Source organism: Phaethon aethereus (assembly GCF_964289735.1).
Source record: "Phaethon aethereus genome assembly, chromosome: 6".
NCBI classification, from domain to species: domain Eukaryota; kingdom Metazoa; phylum Chordata; class Aves; order Phaethontiformes; family Phaethontidae; genus Phaethon; species Phaethon aethereus.
The window spans coordinates 43,762,448-43,789,426 of record NC_138580.1 but is presented as its reverse complement, the minus strand read 5'-3'; the positions used below and the strand labels follow the sequence as shown (position 1 = coordinate 43,789,426).

The 26,979-nt window shown below is 38.6% G+C and overlaps 1 protein-coding gene across 1 annotated transcript in view; it reads right to left on the bottom strand.

Annotated features, from left to right (window-relative positions):
• Positions 1-26,979, bottom strand: part of PCNT (pericentrin) — a gene marked incomplete at both ends in the record, with an annotated part of 99,991 nt that overhangs the window by 72,780 nt on the left and 232 nt on the right. Inside the window, 15 exons of the mRNA XM_082001593.1 lie at positions 1,014-1,101; positions 1,363-1,627; positions 4,688-4,799; positions 5,118-5,254; positions 6,599-6,773; positions 6,957-7,015; positions 9,083-9,338; positions 9,838-10,014; positions 10,197-10,289; positions 10,399-12,849; positions 14,132-14,296; positions 15,894-16,037; positions 18,061-18,240; positions 19,200-19,250; positions 21,166-21,393. Coding sequence (XP_081857719.1) covers positions 1,014-1,101; positions 1,363-1,627; positions 4,688-4,799; positions 5,118-5,254; positions 6,599-6,773; positions 6,957-7,015; positions 9,083-9,338; positions 9,838-10,014; positions 10,197-10,289; positions 10,399-12,849; positions 14,132-14,296; positions 15,894-16,037; positions 18,061-18,240; positions 19,200-19,250; positions 21,166-21,393 — 4,581 coding nt within the window. The remainder of the gene's footprint in view (positions 1-1,013; positions 1,102-1,362; positions 1,628-4,687; positions 4,800-5,117; positions 5,255-6,598; positions 6,774-6,956; positions 7,016-9,082; positions 9,339-9,837; positions 10,015-10,196; positions 10,290-10,398; positions 12,850-14,131; positions 14,297-15,893; positions 16,038-18,060; positions 18,241-19,199; positions 19,251-21,165; positions 21,394-26,979) is intronic.

Genomic DNA, 26,979 nt, shown 5'->3' with positions numbered 1-26,979 from the left:
GAAACATTCAAGTTCAGGTCAGATGGGGCTCTGAGCAACCTGATCTAGTTGAAGATGTCCCTGCTTGTGGCAGGGAGGTTGGACTAGATGGCCTTGAAAGGTCCCTTCCAACCCAAACTATTCTATGATTCAATTAAAAAAAGAAAACAAACAAAACAAAAACCTAGACACACTCTGGAACCATGCCACAAGGCACATCTGAGTTTCAGGAGCTGTTTGAAAGTATAATAGAAGGGGAAGTCCCACATGCATCTGGTAGAGAAACTATTGACTCCCAACACTGAAAAGACGCCCCTCTACACACCACAGAACTTGTAAATAGTGATCTATGAATGCAGTTTCATACTTAGCTAGGTAACAAACAGGAGCAAGAAAAAAGGCACAATGTGTACGTTTCTCATTTATAACTCATATGTCTTTTTGTGTGATTTACTAATGAAATTGAGCTCATGCTGTCTTATGTATTTGTCTGCTCATCATTCTCTTGCTAAAAAAAATTTTTTTTAAATTGATTTTAAAAAGTAATAATAAAAATCTAAAGCCAAAAAAGGAAAATTCTTTTTTGAAACTCTTAGTCAACTTCAAGTAAGTTGAGCAAAGAAGTCAAGATCTCAGATTACAACAAGGTACATGAAAATAGGTGCATAAGTAGAAGCGGGACCAAATTAACAGCTCCACTTGAAGAGACAGCAATACAAGTCACAGTTACTACAGAAGCTACAGAGAAGAGAAACCCCATGAATTCTGCCTTTGTGTGGAAAAATTCTGATAAGCTTCTTACTAGGCATGGGATAACCCAAACAGAGGACACAAAATTACAGAACACCATGTTTCATCTGGTCTGCTGGTCTGAGAACTATTTGAACTTGGTAATTTGCAATATACTTGTCAAAAACAATTAAGCCTTAATAAATGTCTCAAATTAACTCTTTGCTAAGAGCTTGGAATCAGACATTGATTTTCATACAGGTCCCGTAATGAACAGTAGAACTTTAATATATCAAAAATACTACCTGATGTTGTTCCAGCTGTTGATTTAGCTGACCAAGTGTATCCCTTCTCTCTTTCTCAGCAGTCTCTTCAAAAACTGCAACAGAAGAACTGAGAAAAGGGTTTTAAAGTTTAAGATTGTAACATATCACAAATTAAGTTGAATGAACTGCTTACTACGTAGTCCTGAAAGCAGGCACAGAGCAACTGTAACAACTGCTCATGACTGTGCACTTATGACTTCCATTGCTGTGTTTCTAACTAGCCCAAACCCAATATATTTAGACGCTAACATAATCCTTTATATTAAAAAAAAAAAAAAAGGGAAGCCTGCTGTCATAACATGAGATGAAAGGAAAAAGAATAGATCACCTGATGTCCCCTGCTTGATCTTGACTCACTTCCAACTCTGACAGTGAATATTCCTTCAGTTCTTGCAGTCTCTGATGCAGCAAAGTCAATTCTTCTCTGTAGTTCTCTTCAGCAACTCTTAACTTCTTTTCAAAATAAAGTCTCAGTTGTTCCAATTCAGTTTCATGCTCATTTTTTCTTTGCTGACGCTGCTGTTCAAATTCTTGTTTTAAACGCTCTATTTCTTCCACCCGTGATGCACGAGCCAGGAGCTGCTCTTTTAGCTCTGGAATTGAGGCAAAACCAACACAAGTACTCAGAAGTACAGATCTTTAGGCCAAGTAATTCTGTGAAGATCAGCCATATTTTAGCTGTTGAGATAGCAGTAAAATGTTATCCCACAAGCTACATAAGAAACTGAACTTCTGAAAAACAAAACATTCCTTCCTCAGAAGACAGTAAAAGCGTGTTTTCCAGTCACACTGCATTCAGAGAAGTCACGCTCATTACAAGAATCAAAACTACCAGCACACTGTTAGCCCTCCTTGTTTCCTTGTGCTTGAGGTCTGGGCCAGTGACATGCAGAGTCCTGCAATATTGCCTAATCTTCACACCTGCTCATTGTAGCAACCAATAATTTCGTCAAGAACACTTAATTTGCTCCAGGAAAAACTACCCAACAAACAAAAGGAACTTTAGGACAAACTATGCAGAAAAACAAAATCACAAGAAATGAAAAATAAAAATAAATTCTGGATTACTTTTTTATCCATCATCAGCTCAGGCAGAGGCTAAGTTCATTGAATTAAAAAGAAACACTCAAAAAAAAAAAAAAAAAAGCAGTAGAACACAGCAATCAAGGCTGGTTCAGCAAGCTACCCTCCTTTGAGGGACAGCAGCCAGTGGCCAGCACTGCAGCATATTCCCGAACTCTGAGAGCTTTCTCCCCCGCGTTCTGTATTAAAGAAGCAGTAACATATCAGGAAGTGAAAAGGTGGTGAAAAAGGAAAAAAAATCATGAGGGGGAATGAAAAAAGTTTCCCAGATGGCTCAACTTCCCAGATGACTTAAGTTAGCTGAATCCTCACAGAATGAACTGAAGATGGAACTGCATTTCAAGATGAAAGAACTTTGACAAAAGCATCTTCTTACATTATGCTAGAAGAGAAACTACAGAAACAGAGGATGTCACCCTGGAAGCAACACAACTGATTGTCAGAGTGTGTTTTCATGTAGCAAACCAGAAAATTCACACTTGGCATGAAAAATTCTCACAAGGCACATGCAAACAGAAAGAAAAGTAAGTACACAGCTCAAGCCTGCTTCCAAACAGAGCACTTGCCAAGCACAGGGACCAAAGGAATCAAGTGTCAAGCAGGGACTAGTAATACCACCAATGGGATAGGCAAGGGAAGTCCAATCTGGCACGGGTAGGTTTTGCCTAACCAGCAAAGTTTGCTGGCACAAAATTAAACCAGAAAAGTGTTTAACAGTTTTGAACTGGCATGTCGCTCTTCTAACAGAGCAGCAATTCCATCGTCCACCACCACCCACAAGTCCTCAAACCAATCCAAATGAATTGTAAAATGATCACTCAAGTGAAGAAAAGCAGAGTAAAACAAAACACCTTTAAGATCTCACACACCAAAAGGTATATCCTCACCTGGACCATGGGCTTGCATTCTGGTCTTATCATCTCAAGCACGACAAAAAAGAAACAGAAAGGCCCCAAAGAATGGGAACATGAGTGATTAGAAACATGGAAAGGCATTTGAAGGTTAATAAATACTATGATTACAGACAGGAAATACAAGAATTCGATCAAATACTATAAAGTGCTATCTGCTCTAATTCTGTAGTATCAAAACAAAGATCTGAAAAAGTCAGGCTAAAATCTAACTAGATAGAAAAATTATTTATTCAATTTATGACCAAAAAACCAACAAAAAACACCCTCACAAAACCCTGTTGTACTTCAAAAGCTACTTAGAGTTATATTATTCAGAAAATCTGAAATTGCGTTTAAAACAAAAGGCAAATGTAATACATTTCAACTACCCCAGCAGAAGTAAAGACCATCACCTAATGTTAGAGTCTCAATACACACACACAGAGTCAAGGTTAACATCATGGTCACTAGCTTTTTTATTTTTTCAAAAATTTCTTCTTTCATGTATTATACCTCTATTTGCACACACATTTGAGACATGTTCTACTTCATTTCAACCAAAAATGTGTGTCATCTCTGATTACTACACTGTAAAGTTGACTGTTTTGTTTAATACACTTAAACCTTGAAACAGGTATCTCAAGATATATAAAGCATACAATGTCAGATTTCAGCCAGTCACTACTTACTCTCAAGCTTTAAAACTTTTTCGTAAGTTTAATGCAGATACACGTAAGACTAGTTTAAAAAAACAAACAAACAAAAAACCAAAACTGTTCATGTTTAATTGCTGTGCACAATGTTTTCCTTTTAGGTTTTGTTTGGTTTTTTTAACAGAAGCATCATGATGGAAAAAGATGATCATTTTTAGCCTTATAGGAAAACAACACCATCAATCATTCTTAATGACCTGAAGGTTTTTATTTTATTTTTATAATAGAGATACCTTTAACCCAGGGCTTTTCCATATTTAAGAGTTAAAAGTCTTTCAGAAGATGGTGAAACTCCATTTTGAGTGTCACTGAAAAGGCATTTTGTTTATCTCACCTCAAAATTGAAAGGGAAAAAAAAGCCATTTATACCTCAAGATATAGTGTAATCACACAGTTTTAAAATATTTCTGCCTTTTTGTTTTTTAAGCAGACTGACCTCTTAATTATCTCCAAATAAAATAAAATGTATCATAACCACAATAAATCGCTTGAAGTAATAAATTAAGTGGTGATCTTTACTGTCTATCTTCAATTAACAGTTTTCTAAATTGAATTCATACCTGCTTCCACAGTGAATACAAATAAGACCATATATATATTATTGCATTGACCACCATTTTCTCAATTTTTTAAGTACATTATACTGAATTTGACATTGCAATGAAAAAATGTTTGGTTTTCACTAAAGATTTTTATAGGGTGAAGGAGCAGAGTGGGAAGGAAAACAACAGGAGTGAGCTTTTCCCCACAGTCATACCATGTTTTTTGACGTTGCAGAACCAACTAGCCATCCAACACTGACTCACCTCTCACTTCAGAAACAAATCAGTAGGGTACAACCCAGTGACACTTCTGTGACCTACCTGTGTGTTTCTGGTACACAACTAAAAGTATTTTGTGTCAATATTGTGTACTTCTGTATGAAGAAGAGGCAAAAAATAAAATGTGTCAGTTTTGAACATACCACTTAGCTCTTGCCGATTTGCTCGGGTACTATCAAGCTGAGACCAAAGCTGCCCGATTTCTTCTTGTGACCGAGTCTTGAGTTCTTCATGCATGACCTGAAGTTTCTCCACCTACGGAAGACATGTTTAAAAAAGAAAAAAAAACCCAAAAAAACAACCTTTTTAAAACTTTTTTTTTTCTAATTGCTTATTTTATATGCATACAGTTCTGTCAGAAATAGGTGGAAACATTTGGTGACAACCAGGCTCTCAGCTCCTGACCAAGGCTATCAGAGATACTGAGTTGCACTTAACTATTAGACCCACTCAAGAGAGAGAAATTTGTTCCTGATGCCATATTTATCATTACTGGCAAAAATAAAGTATTAGCTAGATAAAAATGAAACAGAGTAATCAACCACTCAAAACACATAAAGAAATATTATTTACCTCCTCCCGAAGTTTCTGTTCTTTTTCTTGGCTTTTCATCTTCATGTCTTCTAGGAGTTGGTTATGTTCAGTCTGCAGCTGTTCTTGTAATTTTGTAATGGCTAACTGGTGTTGCTTCTCCAATTCTACACATCTTACTAAATTAAAAATGAGTTCTGTTACACCACCATACTGGTTACTGAATAACCTGTACAACTTCCGTGCAACTAAAATAGAAATGCATGTCTCCAGACTAGAATGTTAGCTTAGAGGGAATCACAAAAATACTTGGGTAGTAAAGTACTTGAAAGTCAAACACTTCCACACAGCGTTTCCTAGTTCTCTGCATGCCACAGAGGAAGCCGAGAGGTAACCAACAGCAGTGCTGGAGGGATGAACACCTGCTCTCTGCATATATGAACAAGGATCCTGAACTTGAAACACACATACTTGGAACAGGCAATCAAACATTTCTTCACGGCCTGCAAACTCAGAATTTCTCCTATGACCACACTCAGCAGCAGGCAGTAGAAGAAATGAACAGGAAGGACTAGGAAAGCTCACACCCGGTACGCTCTGCCTCGGCACTGAGCGCTCCCTGAACCCTGTAAGCTTGCTATTACCTCATTTAGTCAACAAATCTTGACTTTCCCGGAAAGAAGATCTGCAATCAAGTGACCACATTTCAGCCACAGTGAGCTGCAAGAGATGCACATTATCCTCATGGAACAGACTTTAATGATACAGGTTCAGGGAAACCTAATTAAGTCAGTGCAGGCTGGGAAGAACAACCCATTGCTACAAACACGTCCTCACAGCAGCCAAAGGCAAATCAAACACTGTGAAAGCATCCGGCCCTTGGCTGGTCAGATGACAAATTTGTCAGGTGTTTGGTTTTTTTTTTTTTTGGGGGGGGGGGGGTGTGTTTGTTTGTTTTGGTTTTTGTTTTTTTCCCCCCACACAAACTTTTCATAGTCTTATCTCCTACCTGCACCTCAGCAAAAGACATAAACAGACATACCTGGCCAAGTACTCATCCAGATTTCATTTTTCAAGTTAATGAAAACTCCAATTACAATAGTCTCAAAAAGAACACTTCCAGAACAGTATTTCAAAAAGTTACTGTTCCATCAAGCTTTAATTATTCACAATCCAAACCCAATTTTTTTGTTAGAAGGAGTTTCTATAGATATTAATCAGAACTTTGATTAATTCAGTGATTGCCAAAGCCTGTTTTCAGCTGAAACAGCACCTCACTTTTAACACATTTGAAGGAAAACATAGTCCAGCTCATATTCTGTGGCAGTCAAAACGCAACAGAGCTAACTAGGCTTTAAACAATTCTTTGTTTACATCCTGTTTTCTAGACAGTCTCAAGCCATTGACCCAGTTTTTAAGAGTACATGGATATCTTGTACTTGCTTTTTATACAGGTTCTAAAAATGCTTAGTTAGCTTTGCCATTATTCAATAGACAACTGCTTCCCAGACCATGGCACTTACTTTTAGACTGTTCATTCTCAAGAGAAAGAAGGCTCAGTTCCATTTTGACTTTTTCTAATTCCATTTCCAGAGCTTTTTGCAGTTCTACCATTTCAGTCTGATGTTTTTCAGACAGCTCTTCACATGTGCTTTTTAAACGCATCTCACACTCCAATTCCCAGTCTCTTTTGAGAGTCTAAGAGAGCAAGACGTGCATTATTAAAGCAAACAGATCTATTAAATTAGCACCTTTTCTTTTATCCCTTCCTCCATTATTTTGTCCGTTACAATAAAGGTGTAGTAGACACGGGACTTCTACCAGTTCTAGTTTACTGAAAGGTTTTTTTACTTTTTCTTGTATGAAGAACAGAATTTGTACCTCTAATGCCTGGATATGTGTGTCTTCCACTTCCAATTCTATTTTCTTTCTCTGATCAACTGTGAAATAAAATACTACTTATTAATAAATTTACATAAAGTTATGATTAAATGATAAGTAGAAATATGTATGAGATTATCATTTTCAGTTTCAAACTGAGGGCTTGAATAGGTAGGCATGCAGCAGTGTAAGGTGCTGGGTTCTATCCAATCTGCTGTTACGATATATACCAGTAATTCACTTTCATTTTAGAAAATAAGCATCTAGCAGTTACAACTGCAAAGACAACCCTGAAGGTTAAGTTCAGCTTAATTAGCAAAGGAAAGTCTGCTTAGATCTACAGAAAGCATGATACAAAAAAACCCAACCAACCACACAAAAAAAACCCCGAAAAAACCCAACACATTTTTATTCCTAAAGATATGATTTCAAATGCCTATCAATGTCATTTTAGATGCTAACATTTCACTGCATGTCACTATTAAGTGTTTGAATCATCTCTATCTCCAGAGTTACAGCAAAAGAGTAGCAGGCAGCAGCAAGTAGGAAACTCTCTTCAAATTTCTTCTAAAAATGCCGAGGAAACAGACCACAAGACAGATGCTATTATCTGCTCAATTATCACTGACACCAATGACTTCTTTCCTTCCCAGCTCCTCCCTAGATTCATTCCAGCTTCTTGTTCAGCACCTTTCGTGATCAGCAAGAACAGTGTAAAGGCCTATCAGTCACTTCCCCACAGCTTCAAAGTACTGTTGCCTTAGCTTACAACCTCATTTCAAGCCTTTGAGTGGGAAATGAGAACTCTGAGTCCAAGATGGTGACAGCTACCGAGCTAATGGTGCAGTAAAGGAATAAGTATCATCTAAGTTACAAGACAGTGGCCCAGCACTCAAGTAACTTGGGTCATGCCCAGTCATCGCCTCCCTGAAGAGAAATGTCTTTCCTCAAGGCCCCCAGGTAACAGTATCAAGTAACTTGGGTCATGCCCAGTCATCGCCTCCCTGAAGAGAAATGTCTTTCCTCAAGGCCCCCAGGTAACAGTATCAAGTAACTTGGGTCATGCCCAGTCATCGCCTCCCTGAAGAGAAATGTCTTTCCTCAAGGCCCCCAGGTAACAGTATCCACAACTCTCCAGCAGGTCTCCTGCATCATCTGATTCCAGATTCTCCTTCTCAGACCCTACATTCAAGCACTCAGAAGTGGTTACATTCATATTAATTTACATTGCTAAAACTCATGCAAATAGCACTGATCTTAAGAACTGCATCCAGACCTCCTCCTGCTCCCAAATCCCACCATGCCATCAGTTCACTATTTGTTACTGTTGGTAACAAATGGTTTCCTACTCTCAGGTCAAAAAGACACAGCCCTAAAACAGTTTCTTCCTCTCAGGGAAGGACAACTAAAGGAATGGCTCCTAAACTTCTTCAGTGAATTGCTGCAGGCCTCACCTTTCTGCAGAAACTCCTCAAGCTCTGCCATACAGGTCAGAAATGGTCTCCTGATCTGGCAAGAGGCAAAACATCCCAAACAATGCCAAGAGTCCAGACAGCAGCCCTTCAGTACTATCAAGTGCAGCTTTCCTCTTGCTGATGTAAAAATACAATCTTATATCAAAACCACATCTCAAAGGACACCCAGCTGCAGGTTCTCACTGAGCCTTTCAGTTCCTTTCCAACTCCTTTAACCTCCTTTTGAAACCACTGATAGGGCAAGCCAGGAAGCACTTCTTTATCTTGTCACAAACACAACAGTAGTCAGTGCTAACTTAGGGCAATAAAAACCCTTAAGAAACATAAGGGTTAAAAGCTGTACTTTTTGCACCAATTAAATTCTTTGAGAGCTCTGTCTAATGCCTCCTAGAAGCAACTAGTTCAGTATAGTGCTATTTTACGAGGTAGCAGCAAAACACCCATATAGTTGAAGAAAAATTAAACTTAGGTCTGGACAACTTCATTTTTACATGTAAGACTCTTGCACATGCCATGCACGCTGCCCCTATTCAAGGCAACACCAGCCATTACTCAAAAGGCCAGCTCTACACCAAGACAGGAACCTGTGGAGGAAGAAAAATACTGATGGGTAATTTCGATTACCGGTCCACTATTCCCAAATTTTAATACCTAGTTCTTGCTGATACTTTGACTTCAGGTCTTCTTTTTCCTTCAGACACTGTTCTTTAATCTTCTCCCACTCCAGCTGATGGCGGCTTTGCAGAATTGCTACCTCTTGAGCACGCTTATCATTGAGCATCTCCCGTAGTTCCACAAGAGCAGTTTCCTTTTCTTTTCTCAGGTTAGACTGCGTAAGCTCAAGCTGAGAGGTATGCATATTATTTAAGCTAAGGCGTAAAGCTTCCAGTTCAAGGCTGTGCAGTGTCTGTAATGGAGAAGAAAAAGGGGTTTTTCCTCTCCTCTATTGAAATGCGTTCACTTTTTTCATGACCAGTTTCAATTGCTTTCAATTGTTAAACACATATAAGTTTTGCCTTCTTGTACTTAGACAGCATTTCTTCATGTCAGGGACAAAACCCTGCAAATAAGCTGGCTTTTGTTATCATGAGATTTGCATAACATTTTCAGTGTGAAAAGGCTTTCTCAACTTCACCTCCTACCAAATACCTTGCATCTGTCCACTTCCTCACAATGCCAGAGCAGAACACAAGCTGCCCAACCTTCCACTGCCTATTAAAAAAATTCAGCATATTTGCTATTGTTCATAATTTGTTAAAAATTACCACCCACCAATGGAACCCTCCTAATTTTTCAATTGCAGCATTACATAAAAGAGCACACATAGCATGCACAAAAATCAAGAAGCCTTCTCTTCGCAACAGCCAGGTAACCACTATAGTAATTACTGTGTTTGTTTATTTTACCTGTGATTGGAGCTGAGCTTGCTCAATCTCTGCTTTGTGTGTGGCTGCCATTTGCTGCCGAAGTTCATCCAAGAGGTGCTGCTGTTCTTTATGTAGTTCAGCACGGAGCTTCTCCATTTCCTCTTCATGTTTAGTAATCAGTTCAGAGATTTCACGATCATGCTCTCGTTCATGTACCTGCAGAGAAAGAGCTTTCTTCAAAATATGGTTAGTTAGCTCCCTAATAAGTTGAGCCAGAACTGTCCCCTCCTCCTGACCCCAAATCAAAACACCACGGAAAAAACAATTAATAGATTTTTTCATCTCTAAAAACGTTTATACTGCTTAAATGACAAAATAAACCCAATTATAGCATTTACCTTTTTTATTAAAGCAATCTGTTCCTTTCTTTCTTCTTCCAACTTCTGCTGTTTTTCCACTTTATCTTTTATTTCAGCATTTAATTCTTCTATCTAAAAACAGACACACAAACATTTGCAATTACTACCTTAAGCATTCTGAAATCCCAAGACTCCTGCTGTTATCAGGGTTTTCTACCTCTTTCTTGTGTGTCAAACTCACTTTAGTTAACTCGGCAAGGTGCTGAGTCTCCATTTTATCGATTTCCTCTTTGTAATGTTTCACCGTCTCGGACTGTGCCTCCTGGGCAGCTTGTGCAGACTGAAAGGACTCCTGCAAGCGAGCCTCAAGGTCCAAACAAACTTTCTTCAAATGGGCAATTTCTTCAGTCAGCTCGTTTTTTTTCTCATTGTATTCCGTATTTTTTGTCTTTATTTCAGCATTAAGTTTATGAATTTCTAGGTTGCTGAAGTTTAATCTGTCCTCATATCCCAGTCTTTCACATTCCTGTATTTCTTTGAGGTTTGTCACTTCAGCATTAAGTTCATGTATGTTTTTCTCAAGATCCTCAATGATGCTAGCATTCTCTGATAGTGCTTTTTCTGCTTTTACTAGATCCTCCTCCATGTCAGATACTCTCTCTCCTAAAGCTGTTTTTTCCTTCAATAAGAGTGCTAAATTTTGTTCTTTATTATTGATTTCAGCTTTCAGCAACTCCTGTTCTTTTAGCAATGTCTCTTCAGATATGGTTTTCTGACCAAGCAGCTCTGCTATTGTCTGGTTTTTAGCCTTCTGAGCATCAAGCTGGCTTTGCACTTGATCCCTTTGACTTTGCAAAGCAGCTAACTGACGTCCAAAAAGAGACTGTACTTCAGTTGTTACAGAATCAGAAGCTGTTTTCTGCTCTTGAACATCTTTCACTAATTGCTCCTGAGTTCGCAGCTGCACCATCAACATTTCTCTTTCCTCCTGGAGGTCTTTTACCATTTCTTGCCAGGTAGAGGATTTTGACACTTGTGTTAAAGGCTCTACAGCACAGTAAGGTTGGCCTCCATGCTCACCCTGCTGCTTTACTAGAAACATTATTTTGTTTTCAAGTTCTTTCTCCTTCTCTGTTTTTTGAAGAAGTTCTTTTTCACAACGGATCCGTGCTTCACGTTCCTCATTCAGTTCCACACGCATATGAGAGAGCTCAGCCATTACTTTTTCCCATTTTCCAACGGCTTCTTTGGTCTCCTGATAAGACTTCTTCAAGGCTGTCTCCTGCTCATGGAGCTGCTCAGTTAGCTTCATACATCTCTCTACTAAACAAGTTGTCTCATCATTCTTTATGTCATCATGGTCACTTACGTTGTTTTGCTTCAGGGAGCTATCTGACAAAAATGAAACAAAGGCCTCTGCTCCCACCTCAGTCTCTTCAAAAGTCTCTTGAGCCAAACCACTAGGACATGGTTCCTCAACAAGGCCAAAGTTTAATGGAGGAGATACAAAATCTCTGCTGGGCTCTAGAAGCACACTACTGGCTAACACATACCTACTGCATCTACCTTCTTCAATGGCATAACCTTCAGAAGTGCTGGACGCATATGACTCTTCTGCTCTCTCCGTGGAGATGAGATATTTAGCCAATATGCCTTCATCACCACTGAAAAGCCCTAGTTCTGATAAGTGTTCTTCAGACAGGTTACCTCCTTCACTACATTCATTATTCTCTGTGATCTTTGAATTCTTAATTTCTTCTAATTGATGTCTTGAGGAGTCTACTCCCGAGTCACACTGGAATGCTAGCTGTTCATGAACTAGCTCATCTTCACCTCTCAACTGGGGCAGTTTATTCCACATGTCCTCAAACTGTGCTCTCTGCAACTGTGACACCTCTGGTAAAATCTGTTTGGAGACAATCTCTTCATCATGCTTTTGCCTTACATCTTTACTTTTTCCAGCCTCATAAAGTCGCTTTTCATTTAATTCCTGGATGAAAGAATTCCGTTTCTGAACATCTTCATTCAATGACTGTTTTTCTTGTTGATATCGTCGAGCTTCCTTGACCTGCTCTTCTGCATCAGAAAGTTGAGACTTAAGGCCATCAATTAAATCCTTATATTTAGTCTCAATTTCAGATTTTTCTCTCTGGAAGTCTTCCTGTTGGTTTTCAAGTTTCCTTCTCAAATTTTCTTTATTAATTTCAGACTCATGAAGACTATTATTTAAGTCAATTATTATGCCATTCAAATTCTGAATGTGTTCTTCAGAATTCAGAGCACAGAGTTCTTTTTTTAACTTTCCAAGTTCATTTTTATATTTTAAAATAATTTCTTCTGCATATAACTGCTTGGTTTCTGCAATCTCTCTTCTGTGGCACTTCTCCAGCTCAGCTCTCAAGTTCTCCAACTGACTGCAAATATCCTTTTCATGACTGGTTTTCAGTTCTTCAATACGTTGCTGTTCTTTCATTTTGGATAAAGTTATTTCATTTTTTAATTCTGATATTTCTGAGTCACGGAGAGAAAGGGTATGTTGTAGTATAGACAAGGTAAATCTTTCCGATGCCAGTAGATCTTGAAGACTTCTAATATGTTGTTCTTTTTCTCCTATACTTTTGTATAGCTGTTGCATTTTATCTTTCATATCCTCTTCCATTTGGGAAAGCAGATTTTCTTTATCTTTGGTATTCTTAAAAATAAAATATTGCATATGAAATATGCCATTGAAATATGACATGTTTTAATTTCCTTAAGCCTCATGTTTTTAATGTATCTTCACAAATAATATTTACCATTAAGAGCAAGGTATATCATTGGCCTAGGCAAAGGGATTCTTAAGCACATCCTTGAGAGTGGAAAGTACTACTACAAGACTCTTCCAATGTGATAACAAATACCAAATTGTCCAAGCAATATCAAATGGTATGCCACTGACTCCAGAGTGAAAGAAAATAGCGGCTGTCTCAAACTTTGGGTACTTTAAATTAAAAAAAAAAAAAAAAAAAAAAAAAAATCGGAGCTACAGATACCTCTCCATCTCACATCAATTCGCACAGAGAAAACATGTCCCGCAGGCAAGAGCAGGCCAACAGAACAGCCATGTCAAATTTTAACTCATCTGATTCACTTATAAGTTTAAGGCTTTTACCTATGGCATTGCTGGTTATGTGCTTAAAGGAAATCAGACCTTTTAGCTGTTCCTTTAGTATATGTTAGTAATCAAAATCCCTATACATTTATTTCTAGAGAAAAAGTCTTTTTTCAAGACCATGCACTACAGCAGGTCAGAGTCATTACCAAATTTGAAATACATATTATAAAAAATAAAGCTAAAAACACGTAACAGATATTTAACCGAGCTTGTTTATTCACAGTGCTTGTTTCCAAAATGATTACATCAAAATATTCCCACACAAGCTTTTCACCTTGTTTTGTATCTGAAACTAATATGATTACAGATAGTTAACTTTTACTCTCATCTAGGTGTTTCAAGTTCACACACAGCTGTATTGTTACATGCTTAAACAGCATATCCAGCAACATTCACCCCACTACAAGCCTCTGCCAGTTATGTTCCCATGTGCCTCAGTTCAACAAACACCAGAGGGACCTGCTTCTGATGGAAACTTCTTAGTTAGAGTTAAAGATAGAAACCGATGGAGTATTTTCAATAAATAAGCAAGTTTTAAAGATCCAGAGCTGAATACTTGTTTCAAACAAACAAAAAAAACCCCCTTAAATTATGAGCAGCTATTTTGCCTTAGCTGAATATCATTACCTTCAGAAGAAGACATTTTTAATTCCATACTAAGGTGTAGTTCCAGTCCTGAAGCATCCATGTTACCTCATGCACAAATTAATGTTCACTGCGGGTTCTTACTCCAGAAAGTACCGCCTTGACTTGCACAACTGCAACAAAAACCTAGCTACCTAGACCCCTTAATTATAGAGGCATTTTAAAGAGTTTTTACCTTTTGAGAAGACTCAAGCTGTGCTTCCAGGTCATGTGCTTTCTGACGCAGTATCTCCAAATGTGCATTTTGCTCTTTGAGACGGTTCTGAAACAAGGACATATGCTGCTGGGCTTCTAATACTTCATTTTTCCCATGGCTTTTACTCCTCAGCATCTCATTAACCTGAACACATAAAGGTATTTGCAGTCAGAAGAAAGTTTATAAAAGAAAAACTCAGATAGAAGTCTCACTGTATGCATAAAACATACTGTATTCTTTTACTACAGATTCATCCTATGTCTTCCATTCTCAATGAATAAGAATCTCCTTAAAAAGTCAGACAATACTTGTCATGTTTTAGATACTATTACTTATTGTAAGTATATAAATGCCATGAAGCCCCTAAAACAAAGCAGGACTTCCAATGGACTGGGCATACTGATAAGAGGACAATGAACAGCACCAAATCTTCTCTGCAAAGGATTTACAGCTCAATACTAAAGGTTGTTTTTCCTTCCACCTCCCTCTAAGTGAAAAGAAAACATTTACCCCTATGGGGGTAACATAAAATGTGTTTTACTCATTTTTAAAACATTTTTCTAAAGACTTTGCTAAAACCAAGAAGATAATATTTAAGACAGTATTAGTACTTTCATCTGTTATCAAAGTTGACATGCTTCCACAAACAACTTGCATCATATTACTAGCCTTGTTTAGAATATGCCTGAAGTGCTATTTAGAGGCTTTATCGTTGTCTTTCAATGGCTTAAGGAGAAAATCCTAACAACCAGCTGTAGAGTAATTTTCACTATTACCCCATATTTTGTCAATAGCAGCTAGAATTGTACATAGAAAGCAGTATCTTTTGTTCTTTTCCAAAGTTAGAATTTCATTTAGCAGAGGATTTATTTTCCAGGGCCTGAGTAACTCCTTCAAGATAATCCCTGGACTTCAGTAAGCCCCAGTTTTATTTTTAATTTTTTTTTTAAACCCGCTTCCTATCCAAACATTTAAGACATGTAATCCTCCTAAAGCAATTCTTATCTTGCAAACTTGAAATGGTAAGTAAACATAAATATTGCTCTTTGGCAATACTACAAGGCTCCTGAGACAACAAATATACAGGTGTTCAGACAGAATAACCACTAGAACACGAAGCATCACCAAAAAAGAATAAAATATTTTAAAAAAATTTAAAGTAAATGCAAGGCTGCAGTATATCCCATTACCCAGGGATTAGATCCATGATAAACTTGTTGCACCGAAGCAGGTTCCTATCTGTCATAGCGGCTGCATCACCTGTCTTCAGGTTATTTTAAATCTCTGTCTTTGAGCCAAGTCACATTACCTCAACATAGAAAGTTTCTGTGTAACAGCTGAGCTGTTACAGTTGCCCATGCATATACTCAGAGCTTGCTTTGGCAAAGGCAAGGAAAACTGATCACATGTAAGCCCATATCATTACAGTGACAGTTGTGTATAGATCCCAAACCATTAACAGTATTGGGTAAAATTCCCTAACAAGGGCTAAAATGATAAAGAAGTGTAATGACCCTCCAAACATAACACAAGCAACTAAGTGGAAAAATATAAGGATGTCTCTGGGACTTCTCCCCAACAACTGGAAAAAACTCTGCCTCGCCCTGAAACCATTTTCACTGCTGCACTGCAAACTGAACTATGAAGAGATATGTGATAAGCTCGATATGTTTTTACATTCATATTCCAAACCTGTTCTTACTCTCTTTGCAAGGAAAGAGGAATTGGAGGAGAGGCACACCTGGTGTAACTGAAGTTGCAAATCATGGATCTGATCAGCTACACGTGAAGCCTCTTCCTGTAGCTCATCCCGATCCTTCTTCGCCTGTTGAAGGCAGCTTGTTAGTTTCCTAATGACTTCATTCTGCTCTTGAACAGTAGTTTCCTACATGGATCACAAGTGCAATTTAAAAATTAAAATATTCTCAACATATTAGGAACCCAGTAAGTTTTTCTTAAAGCAAAGCCATTAAGTGTCTATATTTACATTGAAGTTTTAACAACCTTGCACCAAAGGACCTCAAATATTTATGTTCAAGCATGATTGCAGGCATGATGAAAGAAGAATCTTACACTGATCTCAAAGAGATGACAAACCTAATCAAAAGTGACTTTTTGAGCAAACTATAGGATACCAGTAATGAAATAAATATTTTTACTTTAAAATTTTGTAGCTCTTATTGATACAAAAACAATCAAGTTATCTACAGGATATTATGAATATCTAGTACGCCCTGAATTGTTTCCTCTGTCAGCTCTTCTTTTCAGCCATGTGAGAGAAAACTAATGAGATGGGATACATTAATCCTATTAAACCTTTTCAATTTATTTCTTACCAACAGGAAATGTCTTTGTTTCCCAGTCCTAAAAGGAGGAAGTAACTATTCTTTAGAGCACCTGATAATTTACCTTTACATCAAAATGCTAGAGAAAAAGAATTCAAAATATCTTTTTTTAGTATTTTGTGAGAGGGGAAGGTAGAGGTCAGTTTAATAAAGTTTAACTTATCCTACTTATTCATTTGCTCATACAAAAAAACCCCACCCCAAAACCAAAGAGCCACAGGTATTTACAAATATTCAAAAAGTGTGAATGATCTCTGGGGGGAAAAGTCTTCAGGGGAGATGGTGGTGGTAGCTGTTACGGAAGTCACTTCCTAGTTCAGACAGAATCCATTGTACAGCATTAGTAAAAAGCCTTAGGCGGCAAGCTGTGATCTTTCAGTTAGATACTGATGAACTTATACTGAACTCTGACTTAGTTACATGAGGGGAGGCCCAAAAACCTGTGTAAATTAGAAAGATAAGATAGTCACATCCATCAGCAGAAGTTGCCTCCTCCAGAAAAGAAAAAGAATGGCCTGCCTAGAGACAGTGAAAGGATCCAGTGAGGAGCAAGGAGACCCCAGACCCAAATACTACTATTGGACCGAACCGCCTCGCGAGAGGAGGGGATCTTAGATTGTAAGGGTGTAATTGCCCAGGGATTCGTTTGTTCAAGGTCCCTCTCTGGAGGCACCCAGCTCGAGCTGTTCTACACCACTGTACCACCTAATAAATTAGTCTGGCGTACGTCGTGTCGGAGATTCTGCTTCAGGGAACCTATGGTCGAGCCTAAGGGAAGAGGAAGTGCCTGAGAGTGAACGTGTGAGGAGTCAACAGGGGCATCTGTCAGCTCACTGGGGTCGCCCGCTGCGGGGGGACTCTGGTCCCAGCAGTGAAAGTCTCGGGTGGTGTGTGTATGACTCCTTGACAGGTGTGTGAATGCTCAGGCAGCAGCTTCTCCCTTAACAGCATTGGTGTGTGCCATCCCGTGTGAACATTTGAAAAGGAGCCTAGCTGCATCCATGAAGTAGTTTTCAGGCATATCAACAGGAACACCAACATTTCAATAAGTACTTCTTTTTCAATAGTTTGAACAATACTTTGTGGTGGGGTGGGGTTTGCACCATCTTTCAGCACGACCTTGATATACAGTCAGTATTTATAAAAATACATAAGTCCCATATTTTTACATTGAGCCCCTACCTCAATGCATGATTAACTATACTTACCGTAGTGGTTCGTGCAGGTTCTCTCTCTAAAGGCCCACTCCTCAATATTTATCAATAAAAACTAGTAGCAAATATCCAACCATTTTGCAGCAGCAGAACTTAACTACGCATTTCATAAAAATCCTCTAAAAATAGAAGCATTTCAAATTTAATTTTACTCTTGCTTGATTCAAGCAATATGAAGTCCTGGACACTGGTGAATGGAAAACCTCACTACTGCTTTTTTCAGCACGTGTTATCAAGGTGAAGTACTTTTCAATAAAAAACAATATTTATTTTGAGTTTTGCTTCCTAAATATTTTTAGGATTAAAATAAAGTAGTATTATTCCCATTATCCAACTCTGTGAAATATACCTGAAGATGCACAGAGTCACTGTGCTGGGCAAGCTGTTCCTGCAGCTCATCTATCTGTGCAGTGAGTCTTTCAACTGCTTCCTGTTTCTCCAGAAGTCTGTTCTCCAACTCAGCTATTCTCGCCTGGCACATCTTGGCATCAGGCTCACTGTATTCCGCAGCAGAATTTATCGTAACTCTCTTCATAAAAGAAACAAAAAATATATTTATTCACCATTTTATTTTGTGCACCATTTCTATTTTGTGATTACTCTGAATATAAATTCAAGCTTAAATGCTGGGTAAATTCTAGTTTAAAAGTAATTCAACGTTGGAACTTTATATTGAATAGAAACATTATCTATAAAGTCCTTGATTCTTAAAAACTTTAAATAAAAATTTTTCATAGATAAGATATTTTCACATAATACTTTAAGGCGCAAAAGTAAATTAGGGAGAAAAGCCTTCTGATTCCATAGCACCAAATTGTGGCAAAGTGGCATTTTCACACGCGTTAGGATTTAAAATACATTGGGGGAGAGGGGTGTGGGAAATACTACCAAAATTAAACTAAGTTTTTACATACATCTGTGCTAACTGGAGAACAGTCCAACCATAGGAAAAATAATAATGTAAAGTTCTTGACTTAACATTAAATTCAAGTGTAAGCAGCTATTGCAAATAAATATTCAACATACTCTGAGTTTCTGTGGCCTTTAAGAGCAAAACAAAAAAACAAGTACAAAGAGAGAAGCTGCTCCAGTCAATCCTGTGGTTTCTCAGGAGCAATACTGTTACAATTCTCACAGAGGAGACACTATCTTGTATTTTATTTAAAATACTTTTTGGTTTTAATGAATGAAATAGTTAAAGAATGAACCTACTTTTCAATTAAAAACATCATTAAAATTTCTCTGGACAAGGTCCAAGATTTCACTAAAACCAATTCCCTTAGCAACCAATTTCACAGACAGTACATGTACGTACAGATAAGTACCCGTTTTAGGCTGTAAAATGGTGAAATTGCATCACATCACATTTTATAACAATGCTCAATACTAATCATTTTAGTAACCAATTATCATACTCTTCTTTCACATACATCTAATTATCTATCTAGATCAGCATCTTTTACTAAAGTTACATCCTTTGACACTTACTTCAGTCACATGACTGTTCAGAACATCCCAGCTGGACAAGTCAGCACTCCCCTGTTAAGTAAAAAAATAAAATAAACACTAAATCAAAGCTATTTTAAAAATACATAAGGAAAAGCTGAATTACTTTGGAAACACCTTAAGCACATGAGCCAGAAATGCCAGTGTTGTGAGACAACATACCCGTGAGAGACTGACTTCAATGCTAAACTCAGCTGGTCATCCATGGTCAAACGAATGAAATAAATGCAAAAAATTTAAAATTATTATGAATGTCTACTCAAAAATTTAGGGCTAAGTCTCACCATTGAGATTCAATGTTTTATCTTCTGCTTCTGTGGTTTTGCAAATACAGTTGAGCACTCTTTAATCCACTACTAAATATTAGTAACTGATAGGAGATTACTTAACATTACTAAAATCATTCAGACAATTACAAAAGCAGTACTATTTTCTGACACATATACTTAACGTAGTTTGATATCTTGAAAGATATTTACCTCTAAACTAAATTCACAAGGCAAAGACGACTATGGCACTATTTAGAAAAGGCAGGCAATAAGCCTCCCTGTATTGTGAACCTGCACAAAATAGTTTCCAATGACTACTGGTGCCCTCTCCACGTAACCTAGAAAGCAATTCCATCTGCTTTACAAACCAGCTATTTTGACAGAAGCTGTTTAGAAGCAGTAAGTGATTTTTGTTTGTTTTCTAATTTAAGTTCACATGAACGTAATAAGGACACTGCTGCTGATGCTATGGCTGAGTGACAAAATACTGTATGCTGTTTTCTTAGTGCAGGCAGCTTGGTGTGCAACTTCATAAAAGCCTTTGCAATACTAACGTTACATTCAGGATATCCTGAAAGCACTAGGGATACCCTCACAACAGAAAGCAGGATAATACATGCAAATTATATCCACCATTATTTCAGGTTTGCAAATACACTAGTTCGATGTTGAACACATCAACAGCTAGAGAGATGCTTTTTATGCAGAAGGCACCGCCTCCCCAGAACTCACAAATCTTTGCATAGACAACATGCAGAAATGCACTGGGAAACTACTTTCTAAACAAACTCCCAGACCAAGACAGATACAGTTTGTTGTAGCCAGAGAGTTGCCTTACAGCTTCGGAGGCTTGTGAAAGCATTAGCCAACCGCTTATGAAGCAAGTTGGATTCCTACAAAAAAACAATTCTTCAAAACTATGTTTTGCTTATTTTCATTATGAGACAGAAACAGAGAAAAAGTGTCACATGACTGTCTAATCCACAGTTGATATAAAAATAAAAATATTGCTTGTGAGCTGAAGCAAGAAAGCAGCTGCTTAATTCAGGCAGACATACAGGGTCACCAGTGCAAACATACTGAAATATATCAGGCACAAGCAGAGTCACATTTTAAGTTTGTCAGAAAATGAAACATCTATGCTAGCTTTACAATGGCTACTAAGAGAATGCTGGAACAAATTATATTTTTTCAGAATTATATTTTTTCAGAAAACATTAAGCACATTTGAGCCAGGAAAGTGATACAAAACCAAACTAATGCTGTGCATTGTAAGGTCCTGACAGTTTTGCTCATCTACTATGCCTCTCAGTCTTTGGCATTTTGGCAAAATGGATTTGCCATTTCATGGAGTCACAGTCACATAACTAGAAGTCTGCTCAAAGAAAAGTTCATTGCAGTGAAGGGTGAAAGACCTCAATTTAGCAGGCTAACAGCAGACACCTCCTTGACAATACCAGCTGTCCGGTCCATATAATGAAGATGGTTTTCTCGGTTATTTACATCACTTTGCAAGACAGTTAATTATTACAAGTGAAAATACATCACTTTACTTACTTCTCAATGGCAGCTAGTTGACAGCACCAGAGAGCTAATACCCAATTAAGTAAAACAATCACCTGGAATACTTGTTATCTGCAGATGGAGTGAAGTGAAACACAAGAAATACTAAGATTTACCTCTGTCTCTGTTGTTGTCTCTAGTAGGTTGGTGTCTTCAGTCTTATCCTCTAGTAGGTTGATGTCTTCAGCCTTACTGTCTATACCCTTACCAACATCTTGGGCCGCTAGTGCGTACTCTTCCTTCGGAACGTCATGCGTGTGGACAGACGAGCTCTTCCTCTTCGCCGTCTTTTTCTGCGACTGCGTGATGTCACTTTTTGCTTTTCGTTGTCTGAAGTAAGCAAACTGTACAGAAAAGATTGGAAGAGGTAGAGGGAGAGGTAAGTGAGAAAAAGGTAGCAAGACCACAAGATTAACGCACTCATGGATGATGAAGATCCTATCTTGATAAAATATATACATCTGCAGAAAAACTGCTTGATCTTCCTACTTTTCACACATTCAGAACCTACTGGATAACTGTGCAATTAAGCAAGATATCTCACACCAGTACTAAAGAGTCATTTCAATACAAGAATCAAATTTTACTCAGTGAAACTTTGTGTGTCAATGACAATCCAGAATTACAGCAAGACAGATTAGTAAAGGAACGGCTTGTTAATATACTAGAATTGTTAGGAAAAAATAATAATTGAGCAGTCTCTCTGCAAGACCAGCAAAAACAATATCCCCCTACAAATGTATCCAAACAGATCTTTGCCAGCGTAAGCTTTAAGATTGAAATTAACGGAAGTGAATCCTCATGCTCCTTCCCTGCCACCCCCTTAAGAGAATACAGCAAAACTTCCTAGCCAGAAAGCAGCCTACAGGACATAAATAGAAAATCAATTAAGCCAGGTCATTTTAATTTCTTCTGTTGAAGAATCAGATGTTCTACTTTATCAGACTATCACAGCTCTACGAAGCACCAGGGACTTGTAAAGAATGTCACTGACAGAATTTATTACCCAACTTGCCTTAGAACCTTAAACAGCTTAAAAAGGATTATCTATTTTCAACTCCAGTATTGTGTTTAGGCAGCATTTCCAAGTAACATCTCCCTCACAGCATAAATCCAGACATCCTTCTCATAAGGAAAAAGCCTTCTCCAAGGTTACAAACATAGGTTATCAGTGCACTGTTAACATATCCTTGTGATGAGATAAAACAGATAGTCAAATGATGGCAGGATGTAAACATAATTGCCAAGTTCTACCTGCAATATATATGCGAATACACTGCTTGACAGCTTGGTTTTCCTGTAAAACAGCCACCTTACAGAAAAACCTTGTCCGTTTCTTTGCCTTCAACTTGTGAAATGGATTTAGTTCAGTCCTTTCTCCTTACACCCATGCCATTACAGCAGCTTCTACCTGACAGCTTAGCTACACAACAGGTACACGATTACAGATGTGCTACCTTGAGCAGCCTGTTTAAAAGGTGCATTTGCAGAAAGACATCAGTTTCTTACCACCAGTTAAGATGTTTATGTACAAATAGCTTATTTTTAAAATTACATTCTGTAGTTTCTGCAGTTATTAATACCAAATGCATATTAAACAAAAATTGCCAGGTGCCTTGTTGCCTTTCAAAATAAGCAAAATGAACAGACCAGTAAATAAAGTTGTAGTGAGACACAAATACTATTCTCTGAAACCAGGTGTTAACTCTAGCACTTACTGATGGCAATATATGTCAAAAATAGCTATTGCACTAATTAACCTGATGACATAGGGGAAAGGGACAGGAGGAAACCTGCACAAAAATGGAGAGCAGAAGCTGCTGAAGCAGGAAAAAAGGGAAAACAAGATGAGAAAGGCAAGGCAGAGAGTGGCCATTGTAGAGAGCAGTTAATGATTTCATGAAGGGAGACCAAGTATTCGACATTAAAACACCAAGACCCGCTGTGACTGAACATCTAAATGAGTATGAACTTTTAAATGCACAGCTCAAAACAAAACTTATTTTGTCCCATTCATATGCATTAAACATATGAAATCATAAAACATATCATGCAAAAATATCTAACTCCTCCAAAATTTTATGGAACTACTGGACTTGTTGGTCGATGAAAGTGTCATGCTCCAGATAGATTTATGCAATCGCTGGATGGGGGAAAACTCTGTTTAGGGCAATATCAGGTTTCCAAAGCCTTTAATGAGCTACATAAATTTAAGCATCAATATAAGAGTATCATTAGTTACACAGATAGTCATGCAACATGAAGTAGTGTGTGTGAATATGAAGAAAGCATGTAACACTGATTCTCCCCATCCCAGTGAGATCCCATCATGCCCCTTTTGAAGGATCCAATTCTCAGTTTGCATGTGCAAAGGCAAAAACTTCACTTTTAGCCAACACCACTGTCCACCGTAGTATTCAAAGCAGCCCTCCGTACAGAAGAACACCCCGCCTTTCTGCGGGTACCGCGACTTCATTGCACCAGGACTAGTTAAAAGTGGCAACTGCAAGGCACCTCTGAATTGGTACGGCCAACACCATCCGAGCATCCCAGAACTAGAAGAACAAGCTCTTCTGTCATGTGGTCCCCATGTCATCCCCGTCCCCCATTAACTGCTATGCTGACATCCTTCCACCACGTTATTGCAAGCTCACTGGCACAAGTGGCACAGGCCAGCAGACAGGAAAACTGCAGCACATGCAGCACTGTTCAGCTCTCCCCAGCCTACCTCACATGTAATTTACTCCTTGACTTACCATTTTACATGCTTCAGAAATTAGTACCAAAAGAATACCCACAGAAAATGGAACAGAGCCGAAAACCACATCAGCACCAAGTAGAAACAAGTTGTTCAAATAAACCTTAGTCCACCTCTTAGATACGGTAAATATAAGCATGAGTGCTCTTAGACAAAACGCAGAAACATTTTCTAAAGCTTCCTCAAACTGATGAAGCTAGAAAACTTCCTGGAAAACATGCACTTCTTTTTGAGCTCCTACTGTGTAAAACGCAGGAATGGCAAAAACTTCTCACACATGAGGAATGGCACATACAGGTCTGTAACTAGAAACACAGATAGCCAACATGCATACTAGCTAGCTCAAGGTGGCAAAAAATAAGGAGAAAAAAGCAGCACTGAATACTTGAGTTTTGTTCTGTTTCTCAATTACTACCTTGGCTATCAGTATTGCATTTATTAAAAATGGAAATCTGAAGTACCCAATACAGTCAGTACTCAGCCATCAAATCATGACAATTTCCAATTAATATAACAGTTGGAATTATTATTATTAGGTGATAACTTAAATGCATTTCAATAATAGAGGGTTTATTCCTATGTGAAAAAAGAATAATGCAAATACTGGTTTAAAGAGAAAAACATTCACATTACATTCCTTTCACAAGTCATTATTTAGCAGACTAAAACCTAAGGATGTCAAAGACAAAAAAATATTTGGGGGCAGGAGGAAAAAACCTCACAGCAGTTCACACCTGTCGGTTCAAGCACTATCAGACTGCAGTTAGCATGACTGCATGGGTTGCCACAAGTCAGGTTGCTACAACAGAGACCTGCAACACACAATTAGCCTTGCACTCCTGTCCCCTGCTGTCATGAGCACCCTCGCAGCGACACAGTGAGATGATTCAGGAAGCTGACCCGGATTAACACTGAACACTTCTGTATCGGTCTGAAGATGGAATCACCTTAAACTGCTGTAGGCCTGCACCACCGGGAGGAAATACTGTACCTTCTTACAGGTCAGGAAGGAGAAAGTAATTTATCCCTTTCAAAACTGCATTTGTAGTCATGAAGAGGGCAGCCCAAAGAAAACGAGAAAAAGGAAGGAAAACAACAAAAAGGAAGGACATTTCCCTACTGCTCTATTATATAAAAGCCTTCAAAAATATAAACTATCCAGAGGAAGTTTCTGAAGTAAGTTACGGTCCTGCAGCCCACCATGATGATCCATGCAGCAGCATGACCATATCCTACTATGGGCTTAAGAACACACAAAGGACTACACTAAGACCAAAGATGCATTTGTTCCAGTAATTAGCCCAATTTACATCTGGTCCATAAGTTAGCCCTACAGTTTCAGGTATATAAGTAAAGATACAAAACCAGGGCAAGCACACAGCCATACATGCTAGAAGTTGGGTGTGAGCACACCAAGGAATCTGCAGTTCACATGTTTGCCTTCCAAAGCCAAACATACTATCTTTGTGTTTAATAAGCCCCAATGAATATTGCTTCCATTCATTTTTGTGAACGTCCAAGTGTTTGTGTCCGGGTGTTTTTTGAAAATTGTCTGGTGCCCACCATCTGCTAGCTAAGTAATGGATCTCTAACATTTTAATAAGCAGAGGAACATCCATCTCTGCCTTTCTAAAGCCTTTTCTCTCCTCTCCGTATACCAGGTATACGATATCATGCAATAGCAACATTGATGGGGCTGCTAACATTTTTTTTTTAAATGGTAAGATGAGAGATATTTAGCACATAGTTAAAAAAAAAAAATGAATGCAGCACTGGCTCTGCACACATAACTTGAAACATAATGCAGGTCTCTCCTTTTTTTTTTCCAATGGCAAACAACAGCTGTACAACAGGTGGTAACTAATAACTTATTCAAGGCAAGTCTATCACATTTTTCTAACTATAAACAGATACTGCACTTAGAGAAGGGTTACAAAAAAAATGTTAACCTAAGTCTTGCCCCAGCTAATATAACTATTCAACCTGAAGAACTCCTGTTCTCAAAGTTTCCTCTCTTGGTATTAATCCAAAAACTAATCACACAATCGTTCTCCAAGAAGGGACTGTGTCCACACAGCACATATCAAGGCTGCGAGGACAAGCAGATGAGGAGCTGCTTGGCAGGAGCAGGGAGTGTGGCAACCATGACAGCATCTGGGTGGGACAGGCCAGGGGCAGAGGAGCTGTACTGTCAACCATCAAGCTGCTTCAGTGCAGCTCCAGCCACAACCCCACTCTGCTCCTAGTAATGCTCTGTTTAATTGCCTTCTGCACAGCACTGGGAGGAGGGAGCTGAGGCCTGCTGCAACACAGAGGCCTGCTGAAAAGATCTGAGGCAGACAGCACAGCTCCACACCACCTCTGACTCCACTAGCTAGATTTCCAGACAGGTCCTCTGCAGAAAGGACCATGCGTCTACACCTGTGGGATAAAGACCAGAAGTGATATCAGGGGTGAAGAGTCTGTAGCACATCATGGAAAGATCTGATCCGTCCAAACCTCCTGACACCCTGTGCAGCCTCAGCTATCCCCATGTAGCTACAGTCCCCCATTCCAGTCCTACTGGGACGGTGAGAACAGGGAAAAGCTGTAGCTGCACACTGGCAAGCCTTACTCAGCAATAGACTCCCAGGGGGGAAATATGACAATAACAGCTCAAAAACCACAAGAAATGCTGAATTAAAAGAAAAGTAACCAGGCGTTTGTAACCAGGTTCTTGAATATCACTACCCAAGTAAAGCAGAAGTTTTTATCTAAGAGGATTAACAAATATCAAGTGCTCATCATATAGTAGCAGACAATAATTACTAGAGAATGTTACCTTTATATCTCAGTCGCATCTTATGAGCTCCCTACTCAGTCCCACCAAGCTACACCTAACTGAAGGCATTTAACTGCTCAAAGCATGTGAAGTGTTCGCTAACAGCACGACTGGAAACAACCCAACGCAGTTCTCCAATAACCCACCTGCAGATGCAAGGGCAAGCGGACTAGTCACTGAAGTCACCAAAACACAGAACACCTACTGCTGGGGATTCTTACCTGGAAATATGGTATTGCCACAAATAACTGAGTAGAATCGCAGGTAAAAATGGGAAAATTGGGGAAAAAACAAAACAAAACCAGAACCCGGGCCCGAGCGCCGCTCCCCGCACAGCCCCAACCCCGCCAC